This window comes from Balaenoptera physalus (genome assembly GCF_965194825.1).
Source record: "Balaenoptera physalus genome assembly, chromosome: X".
Taxonomy (NCBI): Eukaryota; Metazoa; Chordata; class Mammalia; order Artiodactyla; family Balaenopteridae; genus Balaenoptera; species Balaenoptera physalus.
The window spans coordinates 128,940,151-128,954,484 of record NC_138903.1 but is presented as its reverse complement, the minus strand read 5'-3'; the positions used below and the strand labels follow the sequence as shown (position 1 = coordinate 128,954,484).

The 14,334-nt window shown below is 43.0% G+C and overlaps 1 protein-coding gene across 4 annotated transcripts in view; it reads right to left on the bottom strand.

Moving 5' to 3' along the window:
* Positions 1–14,334, bottom strand: part of AFF2 (ALF transcription elongation factor 2) — a 486,511-nt gene that overhangs the window by 318,116 nt on the left and 154,061 nt on the right. For 2 of the 4 annotated variants that reach the window (XM_082445730.1, XM_082445732.1), the window contains exons 2-3: positions 10,668–10,800; positions 1,066–1,926 (exon numbers count right to left, since the gene is read on the bottom strand). In XM_082445730.1, the coding sequence (XP_082301856.1) occupies positions 1,066–1,926; positions 10,668–10,800 (994 nt within the window). The remainder of the gene's footprint in view (positions 1–1,065; positions 1,927–10,667; positions 10,801–14,334) is intronic. The other 2 variants (XM_082445731.1, XM_082445733.1) reach the window with 1 other exon arrangement.

Here is a 14,334-nt window from a genome sequence, read left to right as displayed (position 1 = left end):
GGCTTTGGTCCCTCTGGACTTCTCTTTTATAAGGCAATGCTTCCTGAGATAGTTAAAACATTTAGTCAGGGGCTTCCCTGGTGGCGCAGTGGTTGGGGGTCTGCCTGCTAATGCAGGGGACGCGGGTTCGAGCCCTGGTCTGGGAGGATCCCACATGCCGCGGAGCGACTGGGCCCGTGAGCCGCGACTGCTGAGCCTGCGCGTCTGGAGCCTGCGCTCCACAACGAGAGAGGCCGCGATGGTGGGAGGCCCGCGCACCGCGATGAAGAGTGGCCCCCGCTTGCCACAGCTGGAGAAAGCCCTTGCACAGAAACGAAGACCCAGCACAGCCAGAAATGAATAAATAAATAAATTTTTTAAAAATGCTGTTTAAAAAACATTTAGTCATTCTAAACCCAGTGGGATTTTGGTTGAGCATAATGCTTTTGGCTTTGACAGAAGGGATCAAGGTAGTACAAGAGGGTTAGGTAGGCATCTGTAGAAGAAGGTGATGCAGAAGGGAAGATTGAGGGATACGGAAGATAATGTTAAGATCTTGCCAAGGAACAGCCCTGCAAGCGCTCAAGAAACTACGATTCTTAAAGAATGCCTTCCACTTCCGCTTCCAGCAAATCACACTTGTACATCCTTGTACCTTAAGGAACTTCTGTGTTTTATGTTTATGATACGCTATCAGTTAGTGAAGGCCTAGGGTGACTCACAGTCTTTTCATGTACCTCATCCTGCTTAGGACCAATGAAAATCTCCAATGTGATTAATTTGTACAGAATATTACTACAAATGCATTCTCTGAAAGTATTTTATAACTCCAACTTTTCATTCACTCAGACTGACCTTGTCTTTTGTCATTCCAAATTATGGAGATTTAACTGTATTTGCAGAGTGTTAATCAGTCAAGTCACAAGTGACAGAAGATCAAGACTCAGACTCTGACCTTGAAGAGTCTCATCTACAGCTCAAGAAGGTAAATAAGAGCTGCTTGGGAATACCTGATTATAGAGGTTAGAGCAGTGAACTAAAAAAAAAAAAAGAAAGAAACAAAACAAAACTTTAAAAATTACTTACTTCACTCGTTTGGAGAATCGTGAACTTTGGCAGTTTAGTCTTTGAACCGGGTGCACTGGGTTTGCCATCCAAGAGTGATCCAAACGACAGATGCCCAAAGCTGTTCTCGAATTCAATCGAAGGTTTCAGCGTGGGAGAGATGTCTGGGGCTTGGTCCTGACCATCCATGGGTCTGACATATGCGGTTGGTTTTTGCTGCCCCACGCTTGTTTTGCAGTAAACCCCTGGTGGGAAGTTCTGAACCGAAAGGCCACTGCTGGGAGCTAATAAAGAGGAGGCAACTAGGGGAGACCCAGGCGCTTGCAGTGTAAATTCAGATTCTTCCGGTGAGTTGGACTGAAAGATTTCTTTGAAAGTATCCCCTCCATTGGACTTGAGATTATTGTCTTCCTTTGCAGGTGGGTTTGACTCTTCAACTGCTCCAACTTGAGGCTGTTCAGCTGGGTAGACAAAGAAGTCTTCCAGTCTGGCTGGGGGCTGGTCCTGTGTTGACGGCTGCATCTTGTTGGGCTGACTCCCAGCCTGGCTGGCCGGTACAATGCTAGTGTTCTGACTGTCTCGTGGCCAGTCAGGTTTTGACTTCCGGTTGCTGTGTATTAGAGTTGAATTCAGTATCACAACAGAAGGTGGAGGCATTGGCGCCGAGGAGTGAGTGCTATCCTGATGAGGTGGGATCATTCGGTTCTTTTGTTCTGGAAAAAAGCTTGGTTCATTTTTGTTGATGGGAGTCTGGGGCACGGAACTCTTTGGGATTCCCACTAGATGATTCTGATTAGAATGGTTAGTTAGCAAATCCTTCATTTCATCATAGTTTCCCAGCGTGCTCTGGACTCGGTTGGCAAGTGCATCACCTTTGTTTGTCTAAAATAACAAAAAGATGGGGGTGGGAGAGAGAATGAATAGGTTTGTGTTTCCTAACATTAATGTTTCAAACAGATGTCCTAAGTAGACTAGCATATAGGGTTCTTTAAAATTCTCATGCTGCCATATAATTTCATACGTTTCATGGGCTATGTAAGAAAAAAAAATCAGTAACACTATTGAAAGAGCCTCTTGGAATGAGCTGTGTGATTAACGTCTGTATACTCCCTGGCCTGTTCTTAAACACGCTCATTGGGAGAAAGTTTTAAATTACGTTGCTTACGAATTTTATTAGCAAAATAACTTATTTTAGGTCCAATGAGTTGAACTGTACATTCTACACTGTGATTAACAACTTCCGCTTACTGATCATTGGAATTATAATAGAATGTTCGACTTATATTTGTTCTTGACACGTCAGCCCTTCGTGCTACATTATACCATGAAAAAGCCGTAGCCCGTTGGATAAGGAAGTCAGTTAAACTGTGCTATCATGACTACATTCAGTTTAGAAAAGGCATGGGCTTAAACAACATTGAATTGAGCTAACTTATGACTAAAGTGAATCCGATTCTTTTTAATCAAAGATTGCATAAATTACTGGTGTCTGCCTACATATTCTGGGGGCAACTGTGTTTACATATTGATGATTCATACTCGTTTACTTTGAAATGGTGCAAACTGTTCATCAACAGTGACTCAAGCTCTCCTCTGTCTTTTCAAGGGTTTAGAAGAATTTATTCAAGAATTTAAACTGTTGGTTAAGTAAATCAAAACAAAGTCCGATTTTCGAAGTTGGCAACTACATCATTCTATGGAGAATCAACACGAGGACTTTTTAGTATTCTCTTTACCTGCCACAGGTGTTATCAAAACCAGCTGCTGAATTCAGAAGGGCAAAGGGCTGCTTTGCGCCTAGGCTGCACTATCCTGGCCCAAGATGTTGCAATGAAAGAAGGCTACCAGCATCCATGGAGCCATCTGGCAGCAGGGCCAGTGCCTGGGGAAGACGGCCACCCTGTGTAGCCTCCATGTCCCAGGAGTCATAGGCAAGCTCTCCAGGTACAGGAGGGGGTGACCACCTCCCCACTGGTACAACCTCCACTGAAGACAGATGTTTAACATCTAAGGTTGCTCACACGCCCTTAACACCTGGTGTGGAGCCCAGGCTCCTGGGGTACACAGGGTGCGTGCCTATTCAAGCCTGGCATCTCAGGCTAAACCTAGGACGTATGGCTGCGTGCTGCTCTCTGTATGTCAAGATGGGAGAGTGTGCGGATGAATGGAGGGTGAAGTGCTGGAAATGGATGAAATCACCCAGGGAAAGGAAATGAAGGATGAGAAGATCAGGCTCAGGAGAGAGCCCTGTGGAACGTCAACCTTTAAGAGACTAGGAGAAGAGGAGGACCCGGCAAAGGATACAGAGAAGGAGCAACCAGAGAGGGAATCAAGCTGGGAACCTTGGCCTTGTTATTACCATAATCCCCACATACTGGATATAGCATTCGACTCGGGTCACGTGGCCAATCATATTCAAAGACTAAGGAAAAGCATGCTAATGATATGCTAAGAGGGCTCCATGGGGGATGGGGAGTTTTAGAAATCAAATAAATATATGTCAGTTTTAGTTTTCTTATCCTCAGGAACATCTTATATTGCATCACATGCAACCTTGGTGCTGAAGGAGTGATTAAACAATTACAGTTCCATATAATCCTCAGCCGAATAATCACTCCATTTTCAGAAGTACATTTGAAAGGCATAATTTAATAGGTAGAGAAGGGTAGAAATCACTTTTATTCCCTGAAAGTCCCTAGGTTTGTCAGTTTTAATGGCAGAAATTACTTTTCAGCTAAGGCAAGAATAAACTCTTTGTATACAGCAGTCTCCTTCAGCGGAGGTGCACAAGGAACCGTTTGGGCAGCAGCCAAAACCGGCCTCTATTCAATCCCTAAATTCAAAACAAAGAGATTTCATTGTGGTCAGGGCCCAGTAGAATTTGATGCAAGCTGTAAATACTTGCAGGGTTGTTCTGGTCCCTCAAATAGTTTACCTCTTGGACCAGATGATTGCCTGATAAAAACTAATACCTGCTATCTTCAGGATCTGACCCAACAAGGGGAAACAACACCATTTCATTTCCTATTTTTAAATGCCTCCATTTATATTGTCTCCTTTAATGAATTAAGACATGCTTCCTTCCATTAGACAAAGAGAATTCTATAACCTTTCCCTTTTTGCCTTAGCTACCAGGAAGCTCAAAGTTATTGACCTTTCATTGACAGTTCACTGATCATTTACCGAAAATTCTTTGAACTTTCATTGAAAGACAGTTCTAGAGAATGAGAACTTTGCCCCCAGATGTCACAGAGGACACCACAATACCTCGAAGTTCTGAGAAGTCATTCACTCTCTCTGGGCCAACATCATCAGGACCCAAGAACCTCAAGGCCCATTTGTTTGCAAGCAAGCTAGTCACATCCCTGTTCATATTTCAGCAGTAAGTAAAAGGGACATGTTCATCTTATCTTCAGTGGAGAGACCCTGCTTAGGTTTTAACGTCTCTTCATTTCGGTTTACTGTTTTACTGATCTGGGTTTCTGATGCATGCTTAGAATTTTTTTCCATCTCTAGGTTTTAAAATATGCTTGAAATTAGGAGAATTTCTAAGCTGGCCAATGTCTAAAACTGTTGTCTACATGACTAAAATTAGACGAAAATTGAAAGCTCTCCAAATAAGTCTAGATAATCCACCTCCTACTACATAGGGTCTACTACAGTTATGATTTCTTTTCCAGCACAAAACTATGAGCTTTTCTTCGAGGTCAGAGACTACCTTTTATTCATCTTCATGTCCTCAACACTTAGCACCATGTCTGATGCATACTAGGTACTCAGCAAATTGTTGCTGAATTGACCAGAATCAAATTATAATTCATACCCTGCCTATATCAATAAAGGATTTGCAGTGGCTTGGAGTAAAGGGTACATAACCAGAAAAGCAAAGGTTAAGCTAACTTGGTTACTGTGATTGAACATCAAATTGAACTTTGAGCTTCTTGGTAGCTAAAGGCCAAAAGAAAAAGCTCATAGCTTATAGAATTCTCTTTGTCTGATGACAGGAAGCACATCCTAATTCATTAAATGAGATAAACGTTTGCCAGATACTGAAACGTGAAATTCTTCTCATTGGTTCAGTTACAAGGTCACGAGAACCTCTGAACAGTAAAACAGGTCGTTTTTTCAGCACCAATTTTACAGAAGATGCAAAGATGTTCTTCACATGGCTTTTCCTTATGATGACTAAAAAGCAGGAGCACTGGGTTAAAGTCTAACTCGGTGAAGGCACATCTGCACGTGGAGTTATGGGGCCAAGTTAATAGGTCCAACCGTAGGGCCTTCCTGTACACTAATGGCATAAGGGGTGGAGCTGGGATAACCTGGGGGGATGAAGGGAGGTCAACTCCCTTCAACCAGCTTCCTCACACAGTAATTGTCTCAGAGGGACTTGTGACCAGAACTACATAGCAGATAGTTCAAGGTTGAGTTCACTGGTGACACTTTCTGAGTTGCTGATTGAAGGAAGACCCGTAACAGACGTACTGTGGCTACACGTAGCAATTACCATGGTCATTCTAAAACACACACTGGTAAATTCAAAACACTCATGAGGCTGGGTTAGTCACAGAGGACACACAGACACACAGCCTCAAGAAGTCCACCACTCAACAATCTCAAAATAATTAACAATACAGACCAGGTCGTCAGAGTCAACTCTCTGCCTTCCCAACACTGGAGGTGGGTAACTGTCAACCAGTTTTTAAATTTCTCAAGATGTCGATATCAGATCCACTGGCTAGAAAACCCAACGGGGCCTGAAATACATTTATGTACACCTACACGATGGACTCTCATTATACACCATAGCAACTTCTGGTTCGCACTAAATCGTCTTCTTCATCCTCCTGAGTCTTAAGAACCTTTTTAAGGAGCAAGGGATTCTTAGCAGTCCTGATTGCACATTATAAACATGGCAAAAATGGAAATTTAGCCATTTCAATCAATTACAGGCTTCTTTCAATTTGGCCAGTTCTTTACTTCCCGTTCTTGATAATTGGTTGATTCCTTAAAGGTAACCTCCACAGCCATTATTTTCTAAGTAATCACAATTTCTCCATCATCAAGGAAATGCATTTTCCAAGTATTTTCAGGCATATATTACATGTCTGGTTTGTGGCTCAAGACTAACAGCACTCCTTCATTTAAGCTTTTTGCCTCTTACTACTTCGGGAAACGCAGAACTGCCTCAGTTTGCTTCTAATGTTATCTACAAATCAGTAATATAATTTCATTGCAAGACCAGTGTGCTAGGAGACTATTGTACCATGGTACTTCTTTTTAATAAAAGTAGCAAAATAATTTAAGTTTTGAGGTTCATTTTTTTCTTTTATTTCATTGTGGCTAATTATGTGATTTAGTAATTCCTTTTTTTTTAATTCTAATATTTTTACAGTTAATCTCTCTAAGCTGTAAGTTGCTATTTCTTTCCCTAATTAGAATAATGCTAATACCTTGAATCTGTATAGCACGTTATGGATTTCAAAGCAAGGTTTCCGCGGATTGTTTGACTTGATCGTCACAATCACCGTGTGAGTCAGCAGAGGCGTTCTGGTCTACTCTGGCTTCTACCTGCCCTGACCCAAATGACCTTGGATAAGCAACTTAATGTCTCTGCGCCTCAGTTTCCTCATTCTTGTTGAGCTGCGAAGAGCTATAAAATGTCAGTTGTTGTTATTATCAGTTATTTTTTCTATCAGCTACTATTATTCACTTCAGAGAAAAGGAAACTCTAGGTCAGAGAAATAAAGTTTCTTCCCCAAAGTCACACAGGAGGTAAGCTTATCGGGTCTTCTGACTTCTTGTCGAGGATAAACAGCTTCCTGTTACAGATATGGAATCACACTTATGCGGATATGAAGCTGCAGAGAAGCTCACCTCAAATTCCTCATGGGAAACACGGGGAAAATGCATACCCATTTGCTGTAAGGACTAAACAAGCACATGTAGAAAGCTCTAGCACGGTTCCTGGCACACAGGAGGCACTTGGTGCATGCCAGTTCCTCATCCCTCCCCGTCTTTCCACACTAATCTAGACACGTCAAATGGCCTCACATTTTTCAAGCACTTTTGGACACTTCCTTTTCAGCAGCACAGCACAAACTCAGATTTCAAAGCGACAAAAGCAGCCACAAAGGGATGTTACCCACCAGCACCCCAATCTAGGGGTGGTCAACATTCTTTCCATTCTGGGAGTGGTAGAGATGAAGCCAAGAAGGGAAAGAGATCAGCCAGGACCATGAGAGATCACCATTACTTCTCTCTGCCAAGAAAGGGCCGTGGGTCCTAGGGACTGATGCTCATTGGCTAGTTTATGAACTACCAAAGCCATCGGATACGCGATCGGGCCTTGTTTTAGGATTTAGAGTGGCAAGAAGTTTCCTGAAAGTCCTGATCAACCACCAGGAATTCTGATTTCTAATTTGGTAGGCATTCCTACCACAACCCTCAGGAAGAGTTGTGGTAGGAATGTCCTCATTTCTACCGGTGGACCACAGGCCAGCTCTAGAACTCCCATTGCCACTGGCATGTCCAGATACGCCAAGGGTGTCCACACCAGTCCAGGTCTAGGGAGCTTTTAGAGGTGTACATCTGTTCTAGTATCACGATATGGGGGAAAGGAGAAGCATACTGCCCAGTGATCTCCCAGGAAACCCTGAACATGTACACAGCACAAGATGGCAGTCAGTCATCAAAGCAGCAGTGAAAGAAAGAGAATTACCAGGTCATCAACAGTTAGCATTATTCCTTTCCTTCATAGTCTCGACTCCAAAACAAAGGCTCTTCCCCATCAAGTAGCATAAAGGCACCAGGCTACTAACCACACACAGACGTGGCCCTGCCCTAGACTAATGCTCCCATCTGTGTCTGTACCTGATGTACTCCGGTCGTATCAAGACAGATGACTTTTGAAAATGACAATGTTGATAACAGGTTCTTTAACTGCCTACTCAAAACTACACTACTTACATCTAAAAACAGATACGCATCTATATTACAGGCTTGTTAATGAGAAATGGCATTTACCTTAAAGGTACAAGACCATTAATTCAACAAGACTTAAAATTATAAAGGGGGAAATAAGCCAAGGGTTCTACACCTCATAATAGTGTTAAGCATGGAGTAGATATTGAATTTTCAGAATGAGCCCTTTGAGTAAAGCTCATTTTTCTAACCGCTCTGAAGATAAGAGGTAAAACTCATCCGGTCATTCCTCTTTCTCAAGAAGGGATGAGGCATCTATCATCCTTTGACCTCTCTTCCACTTCCTAGAAAATATGGAGGCCACAACTCCTTATCATGCCCCCAATCTTCCTTCCACTCTCCTGCTTTTTCCTCATCCTAACGTTCCATTCCCGTCTTCCTCCCCAAGGCTCATCACTCTTCACATGCTCTCAGTTTTGTATTTTCTCATCTCCTCTGGGGCCTGGCTCTGCTCATCATGACCTCTCCCTCCTGTGTCTTCACCCTCGCCTTCTCCACTGACATTGGTTCCTTCCCATCAATCTCTAAACATGTTCACGTTTCTCTCCCCTTAAAAAAAGCTTCCTTCCAAATAATTGTCCCCCTTCCGTTCTAACGTATCTTCCTTTCTTCCTCCCTCCATACAAAGACTCTCTGCAAGATCAAGTCTACATTCACTGTCTCTCTTTCTTTATTTCACCTTTTCCTGTTTACTCCCCAACCCACAATGACTACCACCATCACCAAAGAAAACGACTCTCCCTTTCACCCCTTAAATGTTGCTGCTCCTCAAGATTCTCTCTTTGTCCTTCTTACCCAGCCATCTGGCTTAGTGATAATACCCGTTCTCACAGCTTCCACTGCCACCTACATAGAAACACCTAACTCTCTCTCCTGACCACTCTCATTAGCTCCAGATCCATACACCCCAAGCCTACTGGATATCTCTCCCTTGACATCCGCTGGCATCTTAAACCCAGCATGCTCAAAGCAGAAGTAATTACCTTTTCTCTACAAGCACCAACCTTGCTGTCCTCCTGAACAACCTGTTAATAACACCACCCTCCTCTCAAGTCTAAAAGATCGGAATCGTTCACTCCTATCGCACACTCCCCACCTCCAGGCAGACACCTGTCCCATCACTTCAACTTCCTGGCTCTACTCTAAATCCAGCCTGCCATGAACCCCCCTCAGCCAACGACAATAGCTTCTTTATCTGCCTCTAGTTTCCCTTCCCTCCAACCCACCACTCTCCACACTTCCAACATCATCTTTACAATTCTTCGTCTGTCCCAGCCATGTCCTAACTTTAAAACTTGTGATGACTTCTCATCATGTACAGACTCGTATCCAAACTCCTTGGTACGAGGTAAGAAGTCTTCGGGCATCTTTCCCCTGCCTACCTCTTCAGCAGTTACCATGCGGTCATGCCCTCACTCATTCGTGATGATCTCTGCCACTGGACAAGGAATTCCTTGAGGGCAGGGACTACGTCTTATTTCCCTTTGGACACTAGTCTAAGACGTGGCTGGCACATAGTGGGCCTTCAATAAATCCTTGTCAAGCTCACCATATCTCTACATGCACACATTCAAAGGCAGTATAGAAATTAAATCAATTGAGATAGGAAAAATGGATTATTAAGGATTATACTATTATTGACAAATTGAAAACTAATAGTCTCTCTGTCAGACTTACCAAATTTGGAAGGCACCTGAGTGTCTCAGTCGAGAGCTGCTTGCTTAGTCTGAACAAGGCACCAAGACGCTGGTCTCACTAGTCACCAATCCAGATAGCTTACTGTCTACCCCAGTCACTGTCTCCTAAATGGTGCTCTTCTAAAATCACAACTCTTGAACATTTTCTCTATTGTTGTTTTACCTCTTAGATCATTTGTGTTTCATTACAGAAAATTACACTGCTAGTAAATTTCAATAAAAACCAACCAGCTGCCAGCAATTCACCAAGATTCTTCTCCCAACCCCACCCTAAATAGAAAGTTCAGAGGCAGTCACTGTGAAATCAATACTTGTAGACATAGAAGTATGATCATTATTGGAGCTACACACTAGCCAGAATACCACTAGAAAATCAACCTAGCTACACTACCTGTTCTGGTTGAGGCAATCTCCTAACCCATGATTATTAATCACCGGGAAAAAATGATTGGCTTTTCCCTTTCTCCTAGAACAGTGATTTTCAAAGAGCACTCAAACCACTGAACAGCTGCTAACAACCTAAAATGGAAACAGAAAGCAGTGGCCTTGCGATGGATGGCACTGATTGGGAGGAGAAACAGACATATCCATTGACATTCTGATGAAGTCTTCAGGGGCTGCCATGCTGATAATCAAAGTGAGACAAAGTGTCGGGGGGCACTCCTTGCTGTAGGTAGTGCTGGGCAGGAAAGAATTCTTTGGAGACAGGAAGTCTCATAAGTCCCTTGCAAATCCTACCGTGTTCCCCCAAGAAGATGGAATTTGTCTCTGAAGACTTCCTCAGAAACTTGCCATTGCCCCAAATACAGCATATGTATATATTTCATTTGTAAAATATCTTCTCCTGGAGATGATTTGGGTGTTTTAAAAATAGATTAAATGTTGATTAGTGCATTCAAAAATATAACAAGCAACCATTTTCCAGAAAGATAAATTACATACATATTCAGCTACCTTGTAGGGCTCCCCAAAAAGATCAAAGCCTGAAGAAAAGAGATCGTCTTCTTGCTGGACTTCTTGATTCCTCCGCTCCCATTCCCTTTTCTTAAGTGCACTACGGTCTTGTTCATAGTGACTGACATGCAAAGAAAAAGACAAAAGGAGACAAAGATGAATTAGTCATGTAAGTTATTTAGATCTCCCTTGTTATCAATAAGAAGAAAAAACAAAAAACAAGCCGAGGCTACCCAAACTGATACTGCATAGAGAGCAGGCCTCCTTTTCTTTATTCTCAATGGGTTTAAGACCCTGACCAGTTCTTCAGAATACAGAAGAAAACAGAAACTTGCTTATTAGAAACTGTACTCGTGACCACTTAAGTATGGCATAATCCTCTTCCCTTGTCCTTGCTTGATTACTACAGGCAATTACTGCAGAGTCCCCCAAAGTCAGTCCACTGTGCAAAAAAGTACTGAATTCAGGTTGCATTGTGTTGCCAACTGCCTAGGGCTCAGAATTCACAGATGTCACGAAGTCCTAAGGGAAAGGAATTATCAAATATGTTATTGTGGATAAACTGGAATTCTGTCCTGGGCCCACAGCCAGTGTTAGCCTGTGGTAATGAAATCAAAGGAGAGGGAATTCCCTGGCAGTCCAGTGGTTAGAACTCCGAGCTTTCACTGCAGGGGGCCTGGGTTTGATCCCTGGTCTGGGAACTAAGAATCCTGCATGCCACGTGGGGCTGCCAAAAAAAAAAAAAGAAAAGAAAAATCAAAGGAGAGTTTAAGAACATCTTCAGAAGTCTACAAAAATCCAAGTCATCCAATCAATCACACTCCTTTTTGTTTTGTGGGAAACTGTTCACAAAGAAAGGGGTCTGGTTTGACCAACAAACTACTAACAATGAGAAGAGGTGTAAAAACCTTTGAATGACCTTAGGGCACAAATGTTTTATAAACACCGTGTAACCCTGGCTCTCATGACATTTCAGGCTTTCCCATTGTAGGATCAGTACCAAAAGCTTCCAGGCTATATCTAAGATACATTCTGCGTCCTTGGATTTTATAGAATGGAATGCTTCCTTATTAAGAAAACAATTATTTTCTTCATCATGCAAGACTAAGCATACTAAACCATAATCTATAAGTCTCACAGTAGTGGATTTTATTCTGTTCATTGGGTTCCCCCCCTCCGCTTTTGACTGTAATTCCACTCAAAGTGAGTACATATACACTGGGAAAATTTCAATTATATAAATGTACATAAAATGCCTAGCAGGTGCTGTATAAATGTTGCTTTCCTTCCCCATGTTAATACAGGTATCCCCTGCTTTCCAAACGTTTGCAGTAAGCCACTTTTACGAGAGAGCTGTGTTAGTACCTTTTCTCGCTAACGAAAAAAAAAAATCCGAAGAGGATTTTCTCTTTTACAAAAAACGTCATTCCCTTACTAACATAGGTCTTTCTTAAAAGCAAAGTGGCCTAATGAGAACTTGCAGAAATTGGGGGGATACTCTTCACTTTTGCACCATTTTGCTTATGAAAGTTTTCATAGGAACGCTCTACTTGCGGCCAGCGGACGAAACCTGTAATGTCATGTGAAGACTTAATTAGGTAATTGACATGCAAACGAACATAATAGCTAAAGGAACTATAGAGATATACTGATATAATATATAAGTACAGTTGACAGGTTTTGAATACATTCCAAACCTTAATACCTATCATTGGTAGCCTAGTTTGCTCATGAGTATCATAATGTTAATTTACAAAATAAGAGCCCAGAGCATGCAATATCCATGGCAGCTTAACTAGATATTGATACAGATGGAGTGTAACAGGTCAATACACCTAAGCATCCGCCTTTCTCCACAGGAATACGTGAACTGACAAATTCTAAGTGACTTTGATAGCCTTATCTCCTGGATAAACAGCACTTCATTTTCCCATCTAAAAATCGTGGCAACATTTATAGGATGTTTACATGGACATTATCCTTTCATAATGCAACGCATGCCAGATACAGAAGAGCTCACCGGATCACTCATAGGTATGCCCAGCAAATGTTAGCACCGTCTGGGAAAATCAAAGACCCTCCAGAGCTCCACCCAAAGCCCAGGCCTCACATCTGGGCCCCGCCTGGTCAACAAAGACGCCGAGTCCAGGTACTGAAAGCCAGCCCATCATTCATAGTCCCAGATGCCATCCACAGGTATTACGTTTGTTGGCATCATCTGTCATTCCCATTCACGAGTTGAGATCAGAACCCCAAACAGCTGCCGTGTGATGCAATGTCTCTGTGCTGGAGGCTGATGCGGAGTCAACAGTAACATCTGGGGTCCAGAAAGCGTGGAGCACAAGACTCACCCTCAGCATCATACACTGGCCCTGCGTAACCTGAGCCCAGCATCAGTTTGCCAAAATGTAAGAACGATGGGGTGTCAGGGGTGGGATGAGGGGACAAGTTAAAGCAATATTTTGTGGGGGTGAGAAGCTGGGAAGAGGGTTTGCTGCAGCCATGATGCTCCACACAAACACGAGAGCCGAAGCCTCATGCTTCCAAGGAACCGCGAGCAAGATGTCAGTTTTCCAGCTCTCTGTTCATTCCTTGCACCTGACAGCCCAGAATGACAGTCCCGGGGATCCCATTTCATTGTCCCATGAGGAGAACCGAAGGACTTTGGTCTCTTGGCTTTGCAAACTACCTTCCTCCTCCTCTGAGGGCAAGATAATTAAAACCCGAAAGGAAAGAGAGGAAGAGAAGAAAGGAAACGTGCTTCAACATGCAATGACAACCCTTCGAGTGGCCGGCAGTCAGGGCACTTGGGGCTTTCGACCCAGGTTGGATTTGTTAGGCGGCTCTCGGCTGCGTTTTGCATCAGTTTCATTAAGCTACCAAATTCCAGACGAAAAATCTGAAGAGCAGATTGAGCGTGCACATGGGTGTTATCTGCTGCGTTTTTTAACACACATAACAAAGAACAGTTAATTCTCATATCTCTGGTGAGAATGAACTTAATCTCCATAGAGTTTCACTGCTCTTGGAAGGCAACCAAATCTCTCCCGTTTTTTTTCCTTTCTCGCTCAGCAGGGCGCTGTACTGAAAGCTTCACTGGGCGAAGTATAATGAGGAACGAACTACAGGGTGGTGAGCTTTTCACAGTGCAGAACGTCACTGATTTCTGACTGAAACCAAAATGACTAATTTGAAGCACCAGCTAATTAAAACCCCAGCTAGGTATTTAGCCTCTTGTTACACCTACTGCTGTTTATAATTATGAGGACCTCTTTACCTACTCAATTAAAGTTCTTCGGTTTCAGGGAGGTTGTGTTTGAACCTGTGAGCCCTGCAGAGGCCACAGGAAAGCCGATGTCTGTCCCCTGATGATCTGATGCCCCTTTACACTCCCGGGCTGGTTTTCCAACGAAAAAAAAAAACGGGTCCACGGCCCACGAGGAAATGCTCAAGCCAGAAATCGGAATTCATCACCATATTACTGGTCTGAACGATTCAAGTTTCCTCACACTGATGAGGAGAGGGTGCACCAGTCCTCTCAGTGTGAAAACTCCCTTTCGTATTAGGAAGTTGAGCCCTGAAGTGCAACTCGAGGACTCTGCACTCTTAGCAAGTGAGAATGTTCTGCCAACTGTTTTCCATAGGATAGAAGGAA